Genomic DNA, 21,080 nt, shown 5'->3' on the forward strand with positions numbered 1-21,080 from the left:
GTTCAAACAGCTGCTAATCAGGGAAGGGAGGGGATGCAGAGACCAGGGAGGAGCCGGCAAGAGATAATGGGGCAGCCCCTTGGGGCAGGGTCCTGGTTCCTCCTCAAGGAATATAGATACCACTATCTTTGAGTCTTTCTGCAGAACTAAACCCCCAATACATGGAAGATGTTAATGAAGCATTCTTCATTCCGGAAAGAAGACTGACAGACCACTAAACACCAGCTTTGAAAGCCAGTGCAAGCTTGCCTCTACCCTGATCCTTATCTGGGGCCCCCATTTTCCCCTCCCTAACTATAAAACCACCGCCCAAACTCTCCCAATGGGGGGGGGGCACAGTCTTTAGGGCATCCGCCTGCTGCGACCCCTCTGCTTGGCAAAGCAATAAAGCTATCTTTTTCCTCCTTCACCCAAAACTCTGTCTCCACGTTTCTACTGGGCACTGGCGGACAGAAGCCGAGTTTTGGCAACAACGCCCCAATTTGATTATTGGCTGCTTCTAACTTAGTAAATAGCTTTAAACGTTTTTCCAGGTAATTAGGGTGGCAAATTCCACATTATTCATGGGTTTTGTTGTTACTGTTATTGTTTGGTTGCACCTGCAACCTGTGGAAGTTCCCAGACCCCCTGAACTCGCACCACAGCAGTGACAATGCCAGATCCTTAACCTGCTAGGCCACCAGGGAACTCTGATACTATTTACGTTTAAAAAAATAATTTTTAAAACTTTATGATTACCTCCTTAGAAAATGTCAATGTCAACATCACTGATTGATTTCTTTTTTTATCACCTTGTCTTGGTTTTCTGGTAATATATCTCCTTGTCCACAGAGTATGTCCAGGCTTGCCTTACACCTTCAGACAGGCCAGATGAGGTCTGATTCCTTCACTACCACGAAGGCCATGCTAACTCACCATATAGAAACAACTAGAGCTTCAAACCTCTGGCTAAACTGTGTTCTATGCCATGGTTGCGACCATCTCAAATCATTTAGTTGGACACATGCACACCAAACACCTTCATATGCGTGCCCCAGTGCTGCCGAGGGATTTAGCCCACACACCCTTCCCCGCGACAACAGAGCCTGTGCAGCAACTTCACCCTTTTACAAACGGAGGAAAATGGGAGGTCCCACTGTGGCACAGTGGAAACGTATCCAACTAGGAACCATGAAGTTGCAGGTTCGATCCCTGGCCTCACTCAGTGGGTTAAGGAACTGGCGTTGCAGTGAGCTGTGATGTAGGTCGCAGACTCAGCTTGGATCCCACATGGCTGTGGTGCAGGCTGGTGGCCGTAGCTCCAATGGGACCCCTAGCCTGGGAACCTCCATAGGCCTCGTGTGTGGCCCTAAAAAGCAAAAAAAAAAAAAAAAAAAAAGGAAGAAAATGAAGATACCACTATAGAGAACGAAAAGAATGATTTTGGCTCAGCAGTCAATTTGAATTATGCAGTAGAAATAATCCGATACCAGGCAATCATATGTTAATTAAATATAAAATGCTAGATCATCAACACAATGGTAGCTTCTTATGCTGTTTTGATATGTAATCAAAAAAGCTAAATGCTGCAGAGTTCCCTGGTGGTCTAGTGGTTAAGAATCAGCGCTTTCACCACTGAGATGAACTGAGATCCCACATCAAGCCAAGTGCTGTGGCCAAAAAAAAAAAAAAAAAAAAAACCCAATCAACCAAACAAAAAAAAGCTAAATGCCTAACTGGAGGCCACACAACCATATTTGGTAAGCATTTCATTCATTATGGCATAGAACACATCGATAATGCTTATCTTATAAAGAACTTCCAAAACAAACGACTAGGGAATAGTCATTCCTTTTATTTCAAATCATGGTATTTTCAAATCCAGAGTAGAGATTCTTTTGTCCAAAGAATTTCCCCCTCCATTACGCTCCTAGTAATACCAGTATGCATTATTCCGACTCTGCTTCTAACTTCTACTTTTCATTTTTACTTAAAAAAAAAAAATCTCAAGATTTTGAAGACAAAAAAGCTATACCTAATCTTTGGGTTTTTATCCATGTATGTATGGCCATACAATACTCCTTGTTAATGAATATTCTGATTGATTGATCGATTAATTGATTGGTGCCTGAGAGGTGAGGAAGTTCCTGGGGCCAGGGATCCAGGGATCGAACTTGCACCACAGCAGAGACCCAAGCCGCAGCAGCGACAATGCTGGATCCTTAATCACTAGACCTCCAGAGGACTCCCAGGCTGTTTTATTTTTTAAGTAAACTCAATTACTTTTTTTCTATTAAGAACAATCTGGGAGCTCCCACTGTGGTACAGCAGAGACGAATCCAATTAGAATTCACGAGGATGCAGGTTGGATCCCTGGCCTTGCTTAGTGGATGAGGGATTCGGCTTTGCCCCGAGCTGTGGTGTAGGTCGCAGATGCGGCTCTTATCCCACGTTGCTGTGGCTGTGGTATAGGCCGGCAGGTGTAGCTCTGATTCAACCCCTAGACTGTGAACCTCCATATGCCGTGGGTTTGGCCCTAAAAAGACAAAATCAATCATTTTGATTTTATTTCTTTGTGGCGTAAACACAGGAAACCAGGATGCTCCAGCAACACCAAAGCTATGAAATCAACGACCCCCTTTTCTTCTCCCTGACGAGTGCCCGTCCTACTCAAACTTTTAGAAGAAGCTGGTGCATTTGGTACGGACAAAGGGCAAGGATTGGCCTCCACACATACACACCTACCTTTCAGTGTCTCTATGTCATAGAAAGTGGCCGCAAACCTGGTGGCGCGGTGGGATGCTGAGCGAGAGTCTGCACTCGCCAGACTTTTGACCTTCAGTCGGCATCTCCACAGCTTCCAGTCCTCGAAGTGTGTGATCTGCAGCAGCTCCTCCAAACCCGAAGCCGCCCTAATCTGCTGCTCAGATCGTTCCAACATCGACCGCGATGCCCGCTTAAAGCCAAACAGAAATCCTGGTTTAAAAGCAAGTTACTCAAAAGAAGAGAATGTATATAGGTGTGTAAGCTACTTTCCTGTACAAAGGAAATTAGTACAACATTGCAAATCAACTATATTGTAATACAATATATATTAAAATTTTTTTAATTTAAAAAAGCAAGTTACTTAAGTTCTAGTTTGTCTTAATAATGTGCATTGCTAATGCTTACGACCGTAAGTAGAGCTAAAAAGAAATTAGATGATTCACATGGACATGGGTACCCAGGAAAAATAACATCCAGTGTTTTTTTTTTTTTTTTTAGTGGCTGAACCCAGGGCATATGGAGGTGCCCCGGCCAGGGACTGAATCTGAGCCACAGCTGTGACCTATGCCACAGCTGCAGCAATGCCAGATCCTTTAACCCAGGTGCCGGGCCAGGGATCAAGCCTGCACTTCTGCAACGACCCAAGCCACTGCAATTGGGTTTTTAACCCACTGTGCCACAGTGGGAACTCCTGAATGGCGAACTTTTAAATGATCCGTCCACATCCTAACCCCCAGAACCTGTAAATACAACGTTCTTTGGGAAAAGGATCTTTGCAGCTGTCATGAAGTTAACATCTTGAGATGAGGTCATCCTGGGTTACCTAAGTGGGTCTTAAATACAAAGACAAGCATCCTTATAAAAGATAGAAGAAGGGAAGACAGACACAGAGGAGAAGGATTTGTGAAGATGGAGATGGAGACTAAAATAATGCAGCCACAAGCCAGGGTCACCTGAAGCCACCAGAAGGTGGAAGACAAAGGAATGATTTGTTTCAAGAGCCGCTTGTGGGCAGATGGCTCTGCTGACACTTTGATTTTACAAGTGGATTCCAGAACTATGAGAAAATAAACTTCTGTTGTCTTATCCCACAGCAACAATTTCTGCTGGTAATTCAGTATGTCAGCCACTGGAAATTAATATAGATGTTTAAATCATACTATTTTGTGACAGGAGCCAATGACAATTGTTTCCATCTGTTATTTATTTGAGACACTGACCCACAAAGTCTTGGGGACCCTACCTACAGTCACACAGATTTTAAAACCCTGATAACCTGAACTTGCTGACTTTCAACCCTCTGAACTTTTTCTTTTTAAGCCAGTTTACTGTTTCAAAGACATGACTTTTTTTCCTGAGAAAATATACTTCTAGAGGTTTTTTTGTTTTTTGTTTTTTTCTATTTGCCTTTTTTTTTTTTTTTGGCCAGGGCATGTAGCTGCTTGATGTAGGATCTCAGCTCCCAGACCAGAGATTGAACTTGGGCCCCAGGGGTGAAAGTGCTAAATCCTAACTACTAGACCCCCAGGGAACGCCCCATTTCTAGAGTTTATGTTGAAAATTTGCTTTCCACACAGTGGCACAAACTGTACTGGCTGATATGCCACATGGATTTATGAGAAAAAAAATACCTGGCCATAAAAGATTTTCAGTATGTAGCCAAACTCTTCGAAATTAGGGGCTTGGTTATATAATGACATATGCATACTATGAATACTATGTGATCATCAAAACCAACAATATAGGTGTATATTGGGACAGAATGAATTGAGCTCCTCCCTGGAATATGCTGGAGAAATGAAAAGGTATGGCTAGGGACCTGGATTTTCTCCTGCTGGGCCTGCGGATACTGGGTTTAGGTTTTGCTGTGTGGTTTGCATCTGCGCACTGAGGATGGTTTTTTAGAGCTGGGGTGAGGGAGGGGAGGGAGGGAAGGGTCGGTATGGCTGCAGGATGGTGCTGGGAGAGGAAGGTGGAGGGAGAGGTGAAAGTCAGCTGCCTGCTATGGGGGAGGGGCAGTAGGGTCAAACAAGCTGAGCCTGGGACTTGCAGGAAGCTTGGACGTCCTCCTCCGCTGCCCCTCAAAAACTTTAGTTAAATCTGCATCAATCATCAGCGATTTGGAAGTGGGATTTTTTTTTTTTTAAGATATGATGATGGATACTGGGAGTTGTCCAGAAGTGGATGCTCAGAAAAGCAACTGTGGCCCTAGCCATGTGTGATAGCTATGCTACCTCTTAAAAATTATTTGTGTGTAATGTACATCATATATACATACATATAGGTAACCACTGTTTAAGCGTATGTACCAAATTTATATATATATATATGTAATATCTGGAGGAATATACAAACAATGGTTAATTCTCTAGATCAAGGGTTGTCATACTAAAGGCCCCTTGACCTAACTCAGTCTGCTGCCTGCCTGTTTTTTGCTTTTTTTTTTTTTTTTTTTTTTTTTTGCTTTTTAGGTCTGCAACCCCGGCATGTGGAAGTTCCCAGGCTAGTGGTTGAATCAGAGCTGCAGCTGCCGGCCTACACCACAGCCACAGCAACATAGGACTGAGCCGCGTCTTCAACCTACACCACAGCTCATGGCAATGCCGGATCCCTGACCCACTGAGCAAGGCCAGGGACCAAACCCACATCCTCATGGATGCTAGTTGGATTTGCTTCTGCTGTGCCACAGTGGGAACTCTGTGGCTGTCTGTTTTTATAAATTTTTATTGGAACACAGCCATGTCCATTCATTTACATATCGTCTATGACTGCCTTTATTCTATAATGGGAGAGTTGAGAAAATGCAATAGACACACCAGTTTCAATCTGAGGCCACTCATCTTTTTTTTTCTTTTCAAAAAAATTCTTTCTCAGTCACTGCAGTTTTCATTATTCCATGTATATATTGTTTCTATTCTTCCTGTCGAAGAGTTATATATATATTGGAGCCTTTTCATGATCTTACATGTGCTTTCCATATTTTTCCCCCTCCATCTGTTTTTAATGTGTGACAGATAAATTAATTGGTTCCTCTTCTCAATCACCATTTCTTCAGTTGTGTGAGTCTAGAGTTTAAGTTTTTAATTTTGGTTACCATATTTCTAATTTCAAATATGTCTGCTTCATTATCCTTCCCATCTGCTTTTTGTTTCATTTCCTCATTTTTCTTTCTTTTTTTTTTTTTTTTTTTGGTCTTTTGAGGGCTGCATATGCTGGTTCCCAGGCGAGGGGTCGAATTAGAGCTGTAGTCACCAGCCTACGCCACAGCCACAGCAATACCAGATCCGAGCCGAGTCTGCGACCTACACCACAGCTCACGGCAACGTCAGATCCTTAACCCACTGAGCGAGGCCAGGGATTGAACCTGCGTCCTCATGGTTACTAGTCAGATTCATTTCTGCTGAGCCACAACAGGAACTCCTCATTTCTCATTTTTATTTTGTGCATATGATTCCTTTATCTCTTTAAAGGTCCTAAATACATGTCAGCATTTCTTCAAGTTGCTTTATATTTTAACTTCATATATATGATTTGTTTCCTGATTATTCTTTTTATTGGTTTTCTCAGTAATAACTGCCTCTATGTGCTTTCAAGTTTTGGTTAGTAGTTTTACCTTCATCAAGCAATTCATTTTTCTTTCTCACCATTTGAAGGTTTCTGGTTGCCCCCCCTGACTCCCAGGGCCCTGAATCCAGAATCCTGTTGAATATTTATGACTCAAGGATCAGCTTAGCTCAAGTCCTGGTTGCAAGGAAGTATCTGCCTTCTCCTCTGGCCCTAGGTAAGCAGTTTCATAGAAGACACAGCCCCGGCTCTTTCATGGCTCTGATGTGTTGCATTCACGGTGCTCATTACCCACGGGAGCTGAACTCTTGGTGGCCTCTACCTTCCAGACTCAATGTCCATCCGTTCTGCAACTTCAGCTTTGCAGGTTTTTTAAAAAATGTTTTTTGACATCTCACTGACATATAATGTGGTATAAGTCTAAGGTAGACAACATGTTCATTTCTCTCTCTTTTTTTTTTTGCCTTTTCTGGGGCTGCTCCCGCGGCATATGGAGGTTCCCAGGCTAGGGGTCAAATCGGAGCTGTAGCGACCAGCCTACACCAGAGCCACAGCAACGCAGGATCCGAGCCGCGTCTGCAACCTACACCACAGCTCACGGCAACGCCGGATCCTTAACCCACTGAGCAAGGCCAGGGATCGAACCCGCAACCTCATGGTTCCTAGTCGGATTCGTTAACCACTGCACCACGACGGGAACTCCAACATGTTCATTTCTTCAGCTTCATGTTTTTGGTAGCATTTCTGCAAATGTTTGCCATCTACAGATGTTTCCCACCCTTTGATCACTTTTCCATTTTATCCATCATTACGGACTATAAACCATTTCAAGATGTGAATTTAGAAGGTCATCTTGCTTGGAAGTCCGGCTGCGGTGGGGGGTGGGGTGTGTGTGCGTGTGTATGTTTTTAAGAAAGGTGGGAAAATCTTGAACGTGTTTACGAGCTGAAGGAAAGAACCATCAGAGAGGAACAAGTGGAACAGATGCAGGAGAGAAGGCAGGGACTGAGAGGGGTTGGGGTGATGTAAGTTTGAATCAAGGTAATTTTCCAGGAACACCAAGCACAGGAAGCTTGAAGAACATAGACAAGGTTTGTGGAACAGGCATCCAATTTAAGGATCATGCCACAGCTGCTTTGCCTAAGAAATCTGGGGCTGAAATGGAATAATTACCAATCTCTCTAGCAATGCTGACATTCAGTGATGCACCATCAAGGCTCATTTTTCAATCATTTCTCTTTTCATGATTATTCATGAATAATCTCTTCCAGTTGGATGGTATAACTACTTCCTAGTCAATCTGCTCTTCGGAATAAAATTTTGTTACAACACTGTTTCCCCATGAAAATAATGAAAACAATCAAATAACTTTTGGCAACATTTTAAAAATTGTACTTGACCGAGAGGATTTTTATTTACTGAGGCAAATTTCATTCAGTACCCTCTATAACTACAGAATGATAAGGCTTCCTAGCTCTTACAGGTTTCAATTCAATCTCAGAAATGATTTTAAACTATCCAACCATGAGAGCTCAGGAGGAAATATTCAAACCCATGGATTGAATTAAAGCCACTGAACGGCTCATATGACTTACCTCATCATACAAAATGAAGTGTTTACTCAAGTGCGAGTTATTTAAACATACTTAAAGCATCATAATTTAAAATCTAGTTTGAAACAACTGAGAAATTGCTGATACTTATTTTGCCTTTACAAGTGGAGGTACTGAAAATTCAGAATAGACAGAAACCTGACAACTAATTCATTAAGGGGGGGGCGGGATATGCTTATACATTTATAAAGGATCAAGAATGGGTGTTTATTTCCAAGAGACTTTCTGCACTGGTTGATTCTTGTATAATTAATTTTATCTTATCTGCTTGGGCAAGACAAACATTAAAATTAAAAAGCATAACTATAGCCCCCCCATACATATTTAAACCGTTGATTTCAATGGTTTTAACCACCAAACATTTGCCAAGTCAGTGGCTCATAATTTCTTCGTAGTTTCTAATAGAAATGCTAATCAAAACTAAAATAATTAGAAAGCAGTCAGCAAGAGGAAGGAAGGGGAGCAGGGCTTAGATCTCTGCTTTTTGTTTCAGCAACATCTTTTCGTGTGCCTGTGGTTATTAATCCAAGACTGTTAGCAACTGCACTCCTAAATAACAAATCACTCTCTGCTGTCCTGGCTATACCACAAGCCAGTTTCTAAATTGTGAGGCTTAAGGTCTTTTTAACAAGATTTTACCATTGTTTAAATGGATCCTGCTTTCTCCGGTACAATATGAAAGATAGCCACTTCTCCTTTTGTTCATTTCTAGGTTCACACGGGGAGAACTCCGTAGCTCAAGCCCAGGCAGTAATCTAGGCCAAGTGTGACTAAGATGGCAGGCGAGATATTTGGACAAGTATGGTGGCTGGGTTTGTAGGAGGAATTTGGAAGAGGCCACATCATGGGGAAATCAAAGACTCCTCACAATCTGAACTCTCAACTTCCATGCCCTCTTCCTCCAAAAAATATCTAGTCAAGTAACACATTCAAAGAATGAACCAAAGGCATCATTTGGAAATATCAAGGAGCTCTAGTGAAAAAAAAAAACAAACAGACAACAGCAGGAGGTTCACTTTGGTGGGGCACAGAGCAGGTCTGAGAGTGAGAGAGCTGGCAAACAAAATTAGAAAGAGAGGCTGGTGCAATGAGGTACCACTTCACATTCACTGGGATGGCCGTAGTCAGGAAGACATCAAATGTGGGGTATGCCGAGCAATGGGGACCCTTATCCATTGTGGATGGGATTGTAAAATGGTGCTGTCACTTTGGACAAGGGTTTGGCAGATCCTTAAAAAGTTCCATATAATCTCACCATATGACCAACCAATTCCACTTCCAGTAATTACTCAAGAGATAGAAAACTGATTGATTATTGGGTGCCTGGGGCTGAGAGGGGGAATGAGGGTTAAATTGTAAAAGGACACAAGGATCTTGGATCATGGCTGCACCACTGAGTAAGTCTGCTAAACATCACCGACTTACCTAAAACAGGTGAATGGGTAACTTTTATAACATGTAACTTGTATATCGATACAGTTGTTTCAAACCAAAAGAGGAAGGATTGGAAGCTTAAAGGCCAGGTTACTTGTCTCCAGTTCAGGAGACAATGGAAAACATTGGCGAGTGCAAGAGTGGAATACCACTGGGCACCCATTTCATTGGTTTGCTCTTCTGTTCATTCCTTCTGGCTTTGGCCTTAGTCCATGCGGTTCCCTCTGCTAGGAAAACCCTCCACTCTGTCTACCTAAACCTTTTGCAGCCAGGTATTACCCTCTAAGGGAAACCTCCCCCACAACTCCCACCCCTGCCAATTCCAGTTCCTCAGGCACACGTGGATTCCTAGCACCCCATCCTCCTTCTCCCCAGGACTTAACACCACTGACACCAATGAGTTATTGACGTCATCATTTGCTTAATGCTTGTCTTTCCCAATGGGTCGCAAGGGCCACTGGAGACGTAATAATACATCTTATTTATGTAGCAACAGAAAGAGCTATAAATTAGGACTTTGGGATCAACACATACACACTACTAGATATAAAATAATCAACAAGGACCTACTGTATAGCACAGGGAACTCTACTCAATATTTTGTAATAATGATAAGGGAAAAGAATCTGAAAAAGATTATCTAGCTACGTATCTCTCTACATAGATATATACACTCACACACATATATGAGTCCCTGTGCTGTACACCTGAAACTAATGCATTACTATAATAAAATCAACTACAATAAAAAGAGTTAAGAGCTAAATCTTTATTAAATGTCTGAATAAATAAACTGATTCATCAGATGGAACGGAAAATTTAATCCTGAGCTTATGCATTTATTCAAACTGCATCACTTATTTTTCAAGGATCTTCCTTCTGAGCGACCGCCTTCCAGATCCAAATCAAATGCTTCTTCTTTCACCAAGCTTTCTACGATGTCCCTAACTTAGACTTTATTTTTAAGGAGCACATTGCATTTCTTTTACTAGACAGTGAACTCCTTAAAGGTAGAATATGTGTCAGGTTCATCTTGTTACATAATAAGCACTTAATCCATACCTTATGAAGGGTTTTTTTTTTTTTTTTGGCTTTTTAGGGCTCCACCCACGGCATATGCAGGTTCCCAGGCTAGGGGGTCTAATCGGAGCTGTTGCTGCCGGCCTACACCACAGCCACAGCAACTCGGGATCCTAGCCGCATCTGCGACCTACATCACAGCTCAGGGCACCGCCAGATCCTTAACCCACCAAGCAAGACCAGGGATCGAACTTGTGTCCTCATGGGTACTAGGCGGGTTCATTACAGCTGAGCCACTATGGGAACTCCTAGGACGGTGCCTTTCTAACAAGCGCCCAGGTGAGGGTGATCCTGTTGCTTGGTGGACCACACTTTAAGAAGTAAGGGTTTGTAGCAGAGCTTCTCAATCTTGGCTTCACCTTGAACCTGCCTGGGAAGAAGCCTCAAATAAACACTGATGCTTGGAACCCACCCTCAGAGATTCTCAGTTTACGGGTCTGGGCTACACCTCTGTCATCAGGATTGTTAAACACTTCTCAAGCGGTTGCTAGTTTTAGGGGATAATGGGGGAGAGATATACAGGAATTCTCTATGCTACCTTTGCTAATTTTCTGTAAATCTAAAATTACTTCAAGATAAAAAGTATCTTTTGGGCTTCCTGTTGTGGCTCAGTGGATTCAGAACCCGACTAGTATTCACGAGGTTGTGGGTTCAATCCCTGACCTCACTCAGTGGGTTAAAGGATCCAGCATTGCCACGAGTGGTGGCTCAGACACCATGTTGCTGTGGCTGTGGTGTAGGCTGGCAGCTGTAGCTCTGATTTGACCCCTAGCCTGGGAACTTTCCTATGCTGCAGGTGCGGCCCTAAAAAGATAAAAACTTAAAAAAAAAAAAAAGATAAAAAGTGTCTTTAAAAAGAATCTTCCCAAGCAATTTTCATGAGAAACACTGGTCTTGGGGGTGGTGCAGGCTGCTTTAAGTTCAAAGACCTGGGTGTACAAAGCCACCGAGTAGGGAATACATGGAATATGCATGCTGAGAAATAGTCTTATTCTTTAAACTCCTTGAGTTATATCTTGGATTCAAAACATTTGGATGAATATCATGCTGAACTAGATTTTTTTTTAGGGCCACACCACGGCATATGGATGTTCCCAGGCTAAGGGGCGAATCAGAGCTGCAGCTGCTGGCCGACACCACAGCCCACAGCAACGCCAGATCCTTAACCCACTGAGCAAGGCCAGGAATCGTATCCACATCCTCGAGGAGACTATGTCACGTTCTTAACCCACTGAGCCACAACTGGAACTCCTAAATTTTTTTTAGTATAGTTGATTTACAATGTTCTGTCAATTTCTGCTGTACAGCAAAATGACCCAGTTATACATACATATACATTCCTTTTCTCACATTATCTTCTATCATGTTCTATCACAAGTGATTGGATAGAGTTCCCTGTGCTGTACAGCAGGACCTCACTGCCTATCTATTTTAAAGGTAACAGTTTGCATGTACTAACCCCAAACTTCCAGTTCATCCCACCGCCTCAGATTCAAGACCAACATTGCTGTTCTGCAGGCTAAAGAGCACGAGGAACTCAGCTGCCTTATGTGAAGGCATCCTAGGTGACAGGAAAAAAACAACAACAACAAAAAACAACAACTGCTGCTCAGTTCTCAAGAAGCCAAAGCAACCCATCTGTCCAAAACAGAATTAAAAAGAACAGGTACTGCGTTCACTTACTGCAATTCAACATAGAACAAAAAATTCTAATCCTTTCACACGGCGGTCTAGAAAATATCTGAAGGAGAATAGAGATAAGACCATCAACACAGTGCCAAGGACAAGGAGCGTGGCTCCGGGGTACACAGCGGTTTCAGCCTGGCTCTGAGCTGTCAGAGCTGCAGCGAGGAATTTCTGAGTGGGGACCCTGACTACTTTCCTCAAAGAGTTGCAAGAAGCATTTCTGGGGCCATTCCAGTCCCAGGCTCTGAAGGATCCTCCTGGTGTAGATATGAAAAAGGAGACCAGCTTTGCAACATTCCCCACCAAACCTCGCGAGAACTGTGGGTCTAAGACTATGTTTCCAAGCCTTTTCGAAACTGTCGGTGCGATTTGGTCGGACTGCGTTGGCGAGTTGTCTTCAGGAAGGTTAGTGATAAGGGGGTGGGGCCAAGAGAATTTGCATATTTGGAAGAGCCAGAAGCTGCGGAGGAAACACAATTCACGCAGCTTTCCCTAGATTTGTTTCGGGATTTACAAGGGTTGCCTGGGGGGCCCAGTCCTCTTGTCACTGGGAACCAGTCAGTGATTTCCCCTGGCAGTGCATCTGGGGAGGTGGATCAGGTTGCAAAACAGAGGATCCCATCCTCCCCCACCTCTTAGCAACTTCTGTTTCACTGGAAGAGCACTTTGCATGTCATCTTTAGTTTGATGTTTAAAGGCTGAACCAAAAGCACCAAATGTTTCCTGGTGTGGGGGCCGAGCTGCACGGTCACGTTTTCAGCTGTACACAGATATTGCTGCCCCGCCCCTCCCTCTCCCTTTTGCACACTCCCGCCTGTCAAGGAAACCACCTCGGCCATGTTATAGACTCATGAAGCCCAACTGAACTTTTGTGACTTGGCCTCCTGAAACTCTGGTGGAAATTACATTTCTGCCTGATACCAAAAACCACTCTGTGGTCCAGACAGATGGCTGATGGGAGCGTGGAGGGCATGGATTAGAATTATTCAAAACTGGCTTTGAGTGGTAGAACATTCTGGAAAATGTGTTGGTGGTTTCTTATGACGTTCAACAGACATTCACCATACCACCCAGCAGTCCTACTCCTGGGAATTAAACCTTGAGCGGCGAGGACTTGGGTTCACCCAAAAACCCTGACATGAATGTTTATACTAGCTTTCTTCGCAATAGCTAAAAAACTGACAGCAACTTTTATGTCATTCAATCTGAGTGACTGGTTAGGCAAACCAGGCTACATCCATCTCATGGAATACCACTCAACCAGGAAAAAGAATGGACGGCTGGTAGGCACAGCAACTTGGGTGGTTCTCAAAGACACTGGGAATGAAAGAAGCCAGTCTCACTGTATGATTCCATCCATAACAGTCTCAAAAAACCAGAACGATAGTGTTGGAGAACAGCAGAGGTTGGGAAGAAGTGTGACTATAGAAGGGGAGCATAAGTGAATTTTCTGTGTATCCTGATTATGGCGGTGGTTACACAAATTTGTGTTAAAATTCATAGAACTGCACATCAGAAGGGAAAAATGTTGGCATTCTCTTGTGGCACGGCGGCTTAAGGATTTGGCGTTGTCACTGCAGTGGCTTGGGTCACTGCTGGGGCGTGGGTTCAATCCCTGGCCCGGGAACTTCTGCATGCTGTGGGTGCAGCCAATAAAAAAGAAGGGGAAAAATGTTAATTTTATTAATCTAAAAAAATAAAGTAAGCTCGTTTGAATCCAGGCACTGCTCCTTTTTAGCTCTCTGACTCAGGGTCAATTATCTGATTTCCTCAAGCCATAGTTTCCTCATTTAAGAAGGCAACGCTAATAACACTCACCTCACCAAGGTGAGGTGGAGGTGGCCCAAAGTCATGCGTGGGAAAGGGGCAGATACAGAGGAAGCACTCAATCATGTTCATTTCCTCTCTTCCCTCTCTCAGGGGTGGGGCATCTGGTCCTCTGTTGGGGTGTAGAGGTGTCTTATGGCCTTTGATTTCCTTTAGCAACCAGAGAAGAGAGTTTGCAAAGAACAAGATGCGGCAACTTCAACCATAGTAAATACAAATTAAAAAGAGAAAAACTTATCCAGGGGAAATCAAGGACAAACTTTTTTTTAAACATCCCTTGGAGGTATTTTCAGATGAAAGGTCAATTTTAAAGCACCTGCCCAGGCTTTACATATGTCTCTGAATGGGTGAAGAAAAAAAAAAAAAACCACTTTTAAAACTTTGTGTTTTGTCGTTAGGGTCCAGCCTTCCCCAGAGGCAGATGGTACCTAATAGGATGGGCCATGCCAACTGAGAGTAGGGAGGAGAATGCCTGTTTGCTGATAATGACCTACGGCGGGGCAGTGAGGGCCTGGTGCTGCAGCTCTGAAATCCAGAAACCTGGCCATTTGGGGGCCCCCATGAGACCGGTGGCTCTTTTACTCATGCAGTTATACATTTAAACGCATATATATGAGAAATCCAGGGTGTTTAATTGAACTTAGACAAAGGAAAGGAACTACAGATGCAGAGGAAATGTGTGTGTGTGTGTGTGTGTGCATTTGTGTGAGTGTGTGTGTATAGCTGTCTGGGTACCGTAGGGGATACTAGCGCACTAAGAGGCCTGGGAGCTCCACATCCTCCAAGTTAATAAATACCCTGGGTGAGTGTTTCCCCAGTCAAACTGTCTAGCATGCGGGAGATATCTATGCCCCCCTGTACATGTTTTAAATCCGTGCTCTCATCAAATGCTTCTGCTCCCATTTGATGCATCTCTGCTTAGTGAATATGGGGGGAAGATGAGTGTGGGATGGGCTTGAGTGGCAAAACTCTAAAAGGATGCTCTGGATAACCCCAAAGGGATACATTCTTAAGGTCTGTTACAGTCTCTTTATCAGTGATCTCGAAGATCAAGGTCCCAATGCCCAAGGAAACAACCCAAAGCCTTTATGGTAATTAGGTGATTGTTAAAAACAATTTCACTGCCTGCATCTGCCCAAGAGAGGAGTATATTTCTCAGCCACACTGATGTTGGGCCACATGACATACTTTGACCAATGGGATGTTACAAGACTTGGTGTCAGCACAGTACTGAAATGTACTGACGACTACACAGTTCTCCTAGGTTTCCACCATCATCCTCTTTTTTTTTTTTTTTTTGTCTTTTTAGGGCTATACCCACAGCATATGGAGGTTCCCAGGCTAGGGGTGGAATCGGAGCTGTAGCCACCGGCCAATGCCAGAGCCACAGCAACGCAGAATCTGAGCAGCATCTGTGACCTACACCCCAGCTCATGGCAACAACAGATCCTTAACCCACGAGCAAAGCCAGGGCTTGAACCTGTGTCCTCATGGATGCTAGTCAGGTTCGTCAACTGCTGAGTCATGAAGGGAACTCCCTTTTTTTTTTTTTTAAACAAGGCAGCCCTGCCATGCCACTGGCAGTGAACCTGGGATGCTCCTTTTCACTTTTCTCCTAAAGATGCAGTGGTCCTGTGTGAGCATCCACTGCTCTCCTCTCCTCTTCCTCATCTACAACCTCTGCACTGAGATGCCTGATGATCCCCGGTCCAGCTGTGACAGTATTGTCACGACCCAAGCAAAGGCTTTTACTTTTTGATCTATTCTTGTCAGAGAGTCTCTTATTTAGGCTGAACTCAGGGTGTTCCTTCAATCAAAATCACAGTCTTCCCCAACCCTCTCCAGAATGGAACAGTTAACAACAAAATCTTTGCCACAGCAATATTTGACAAGCATCATTTTCTTTCTCCAGAAATGATTTTAGGCAAACTTAGATTTCAAGCAAACAATATTTTTCTCAGAGATATGAGTGCTGTAATTATTTGGATGACAATGAATGACAAAAAGAGACTCATAAGCATTTACATTATTACTTAAAGTTTCAGGCATTACATGCATCCTTCTCACAGGCCAAGTTGAGCTCCTTGGCTGCCGGTTAAGACATGCAAATAACTAAGACATCTTTTTTAAATAAAAATGTCATTTCCACTCCTGTGCTTGGCACATGGTGGACATTCCAGGAATGTTCACTGAACCGAATGTCCAGTTCTCCTTTTTGCAGGAAAAAGGAGCCTTCTGAGCAGCAGAAATGAACCTGAGTGTCCTCTTTCAGTGATTCCACCCCAGTGTCCAACCACAGTCACATCCCATCTCAAGGGCAGGTTCAGAGAGATTTAGAAGTGACCAAAGTTGTATGTATTAGTCATCAATACAATTCACCAAATAGTTCCAGCTTTCTACCCTCTCGGCACATGGAAGGATTGCACTTCTGAGCCCCTGGTAGATGGCTGCAACAGGGGGTCAAGAGGCTGTGACTGGAAGTGATGGGTGTCACTTCCAAGCCAAAGCATTTAACTGCCAGGGTGAGAGTGTCCAGGGCTTTCCTTTCCTCTGTCATGGTGATTAATGGCATTCATGATGGGGATGCTCAGCCAACTTCACCCGGATGTGAACTTGACTCTGGACAAACCACGATGGTCACATGGTACAAGCAATATCTACACCTATGCTATTTATGAGCCACCAAGATTTGGGGGTTGTTTGTTATGGAAGCAGATGCTGGTCTAGCCTGACTAATCAAGTATCTGACCAGAGTTCTTTGCCATAATTTACTTCCTCACAAAGCACCTGGTGTAGGATGAAAACACAGCCCTGTGCCATGATATCAAAGATAAAGGAAATCATTAGTTGTCCAAATTTTATCCAGATCTACTGGGTAGCCAAGAGGCTACTTTACCTTGTCTATTTCTGTGACCACCAAGCTAGAAAAATGGGCTAAGGTGACTTGCTTCTATAACTGACTCTTTGAAGTAAACACCTTCTAGGACAGCTTATGGCTGAGAAAACACTGGAGGATTCTTTGATACCTCCACCCAAATCATCTCAAATCCCCACAGGAAGACCAGCACAGGGTGAATATACTACTTTATTAAAAATGCTTTCAAATAAAAAATGAAATCAGGCAAGCCATGATCAGAGTAGATGCTGGAGATTATTTGATGTAGTCATTCATAACCTGAGTATCCCAAATCCTAGAAGCCCCGTTCATCAGTCAGTAACAAGTACATTTTTAGTATCCACTCTATTACGCCCTTGCACTAGGTGACTGGGACACTGAAAGCGAGACAATGCAAAGTTCCTGTTCTAAACTCATTCTAGTGGAGGGTGACAAAACAATAAACCTATACACAAGAAAAAAAAAATGTCAGGCACTGATACATCCTATCAAGAGGATAAAATAGGGTAATGACATAGATCAGGGTTGGCCAACTATGATCTGTGGGCCAAATCCAGTCTGCAGCCTTTTTCCATGGCTGATGAGTCAAAAGTGCCTTCTTGCAATTTTAAATGACTGCAATACATGGAAAGACTATTTCATGACGCATGAAGAGGATACACAGTGCACATTTCAGTGTCTGTGGAGTTTTGTTGGAACACAGCGCCAGTCTACATGACCAGTCCTGGCTACTTCCCCAACTTCAAAAACTGCAGCTTTGGTTTCTACTCTCCCTACTCCAGTCCCACCAGCCCCCTGGCTAATATCCAAACACCCATGTCTCCTTCCTGCCCTCTCAGCCACGCACAAAGTTGCCTCTGCCTCCCTCACTATCCTCTAGGGCTCTGTATAAATGAAACAGAATCAGAGAAGTCTTCCCCCACGCATCCCTCTGTGTTTCTTCCCCCTCTTGATTTACTTTATGGCACTTATCACCCCTGACACGTTCTAGATCTGTGAATTGCCTGCCTTACTTGCTGCACTTGGAATATAAGTTGAGAGTTGAAACACTGCCTTACTTCCTGTTGCATTTGACATAGTAGGTGCTCAATAAATGAGCAAATGAGTTGTTGGATATTGGAAAGTTCTAAGGCAAGACAAGGGGGAGGCTTTAGGAGTAGAATATCACAATCAGTCAAGATGTTGATCATGCGGTGGGGCCTCAGAGTGTCTGCGCTTTATATCATCCTAGTATCTTGGTAGAGATGATAAGATCTAGAGGCAAGACAGAAAAGGGGACCCCCCCCTCCAGCATAAAAGCACCCTAAAGACAAATGTCTCACCTCCCCTTATTTCAATCACATTCTTGACCATGTACAGTATCCTGCCCTCTCTGCTAATCTCAAATGGTGGGAGAGGGCTAAGCTTCGAAATGTGCTCAGAAACAATTTTACTGTCAATTGTGTCCCTCTTTCTCTAGTACCTCTAGCCCATTTTGATCACCATAAATATGCCTGGGAGTTCCATTCTCCCGGTTCTACATGGAAGCATCCAGATATCTAAATACTAGACTTTTATTCCATAAATTATCTTTATTAAGCCTGTCCCAAGAGGGGTTCTTTAATGAAACTCACTCAACATTCAGCTTTAATGCGATTTCTTCCTAAAGCTTGTAAGGGTCTAAAGTAAAGGTTAATTCACAAGTCCAAATCAGGATTTCTACATTAAAAATAAGTCATATAAGAAAATACTATAGTCAAGATACAAGATACAGGGTGTTTGTATCCTGAAGAAAAATAATAGGCTAGAGTGACAGAAAGGCTTCAACCACCAGTTAAGTGACTGACTTGGAGAGATCTGTGCATAGAAGTATGTAATTCAACACATTCACCTATAAAGTCATAAATGGCATAGAAATTAGTGGAAAACATTTTAAATGTCTTTTGTGTCAAGGACCGTGCCTGATAGGAAAGCAGACAAGAGCTCGTTGGACCATCTGACTAGCAAAGAAGTCAACGGACTTCCCTGTGCACAACCTGAGGGAGGGCAGTGGGGGCTGGACTGCTTCCTGCAGGTAAATATGGAAGGTGCACCTCAGTCCTTGTTATTCAATTTCCTTTAGAAACAATTTCAGGAGAAGGCAAGAGACACAAAGGTTATGAAGTCTTGTGAGCCATGTGGCTTCTCCTGAAAGTTAGAGGTGTCCCACATTCCTGGGGATCTTGGACTTATTCAAGTCTTAGGCAGACTCTGAATGACTCCAACACCCAGCAGTATTCCTCCACCAGTGAAGTTAAGAAAGAGGGAGTAAAAGGTAGGGTTGGGCAAACCTACCATGACCCAGAATAATTCCTTCATTACTCTACTGATACGTCTCCATGAGTGACTTTGAAAAGATTTATGGTGGATGGCTTCCCCTAGTGACCTAAGGGGGTGCCAAGATTTCTGGTGACAAGAAATGCTGATCAAATAAACCAGAAATAGGACTGGCTACAAGGTCAATGTGAATGATAGGATAGTGACATTGCAGGTATTTCTTTACCATATGCTCAGAGTATCTACGCTATTGTATTCAGGGCTGTCACATACAGATGTGAGTGTATGTGGATGGAGCGTCCTAGAATTGTGCAGCGCACACCCTGTGCAACTGTATATGACCACCCCTGTGTATACAAAAGCTGGAGAAAGCAGACACAGAAATAAATCTCATATCTAGTGAGACAGGAATAGGCACTGGGTTAACCTTCCTTCTAGAGGAAAACATGTTCTGTTTAGATGGAAAAACTTAGCAGCAAAACAATATATACAGTAGATATGAGTTGAGATTTTCAAAATAGAGTTATCTCAGTTTACAAATTCCATGCACAACTGACCCCAAACAGCTGCCCTAAGTACAAATGGCGAGACTAATAAAATGAGGATGGCCTACACTCAAATGGCATTTTGTGCAACTGTCCAGGGTATTGGTAGCCATTTGCATGGTTACTGCAGAACATACATTCACAGATTTGCACAGCTGTACTAGAGGCAACGCTAATCCAAGCTAAGCAAGCAGGAGAATGTCCAAGGCTAGAAAGTGAGGGCTGTGGGGGAAGGGTAACCTAGGGAGAGAAATGGCATCGTTGTCCTTTCCAGAAAAGTGGTGGTTAGAAGAACACGCTCATGGACATACCACTGAGGAGGACCCTGGACACGTCTGCTCATAATTGAAACATTTTTATCTCAAAAAGCACAAAACAAATTCATGGCCCAGTGGCCAAGCCATGACCGCCTTGAATATGCATTCATACTAAATTTTAATTTAAACAAGAGCATTAAGAAACATAGTGCTTCTTGAATTTTCTCTTAAGAGGAAGTTCCTGGGGGAAAAGAAAAAGTACAATAACCAACGTGATCTACCTCCTTATCCCTTACCTGGACCCACTTACATCTACGCCTGAACTTCCGATTAACTGTAGGCACGCCTTTCCTTTACATCAGAAAGAGTTAATTTAGCTACGAGTTGGGTGAGTAAGCTGAGCTCAGTGTATGGAGCTTCCCTTTTTATGTATGTATGTATGTATTTTTGTCTCTTTGCCATTTTCTTGGGTCGCTCCTGTGGCATATGGAGGTTCCCAGGCTAGGGGTCAAATCGGAGCTGTAGCCACCAGCCTACGCCAGAGCCACAGCAACGCGGGATCCGAGCCACATCTGTACCCTACACCACAGCTCACGGCAACACTGGATCTTCAACCCACTGAGCAAGGCCAGGGATCGAACCCGCAACCTCATGGTTCCTAGTTGGATTCGTTAACCACTGAGCCATGATGGGAACTTCCGGAGCTTCCCTTTTTAAAAGGATTTCTGACATGCATGAAAAACATGGCCAACAGTATCACTAAGCATATAATGCTGCATCTTCCATGTGTAAAGACACATTTTTTCTGTTACACGCAAATTCAAGTGCTTTCCGCCAATGCTCCATTAGATAAGCTTATGTATTCTCAGTAAATCTGAAGCATTTAAAACTTCACTGTGTCCAAAACAAGTAGAGAATTCTTGGTGTGTTCACTCTTTAAAAGAGGTGAACAACCTAAAGAATATTATTGCTTTCCAACAATTCAAAGTCGCCTCTTGTGTCATCAAAGACACTGATGTTTCATAGTAAAACAGAAACATTTTAAAACTCCATGCAATAGAAGAAAGGCAGGGCAGGTGGCGGTGGATTCCTGAGTTTTGCCGACTTAAACAAAAAAAAAAAAGCTGGACAGTCTAAA

General features: G+C 43.3%; 1 protein-coding gene across 1 annotated transcript in view; it reads right to left on the minus strand.

Annotated features, from left to right (window-relative positions):
* VEGFD (vascular endothelial growth factor D) overlaps positions 1–21,080 on the minus strand; it is a 40,534-nt gene that overhangs the window by 17,724 nt on the left and 1,730 nt on the right. The window contains exon 2 of the mRNA XM_001928382.6: positions 2,725–2,935. Coding sequence (XP_001928417.1) covers positions 2,725–2,935 — 211 coding nt within the window. The remainder of the gene's footprint in view (positions 1–2,724; positions 2,936–21,080) is intronic.

Source organism: Sus scrofa, chromosome X, assembly GCF_054392235.1.
Source record: "Sus scrofa isolate SSC_HxYL_T2T_F1_AM1 chromosome X, Sscrofa_HxYL_maternal_Yorkshire_Landrace_v2.0, whole genome shotgun sequence".
Lineage (NCBI taxonomy): Eukaryota > Metazoa > Chordata > Mammalia > Artiodactyla > Suidae > Sus > Sus scrofa.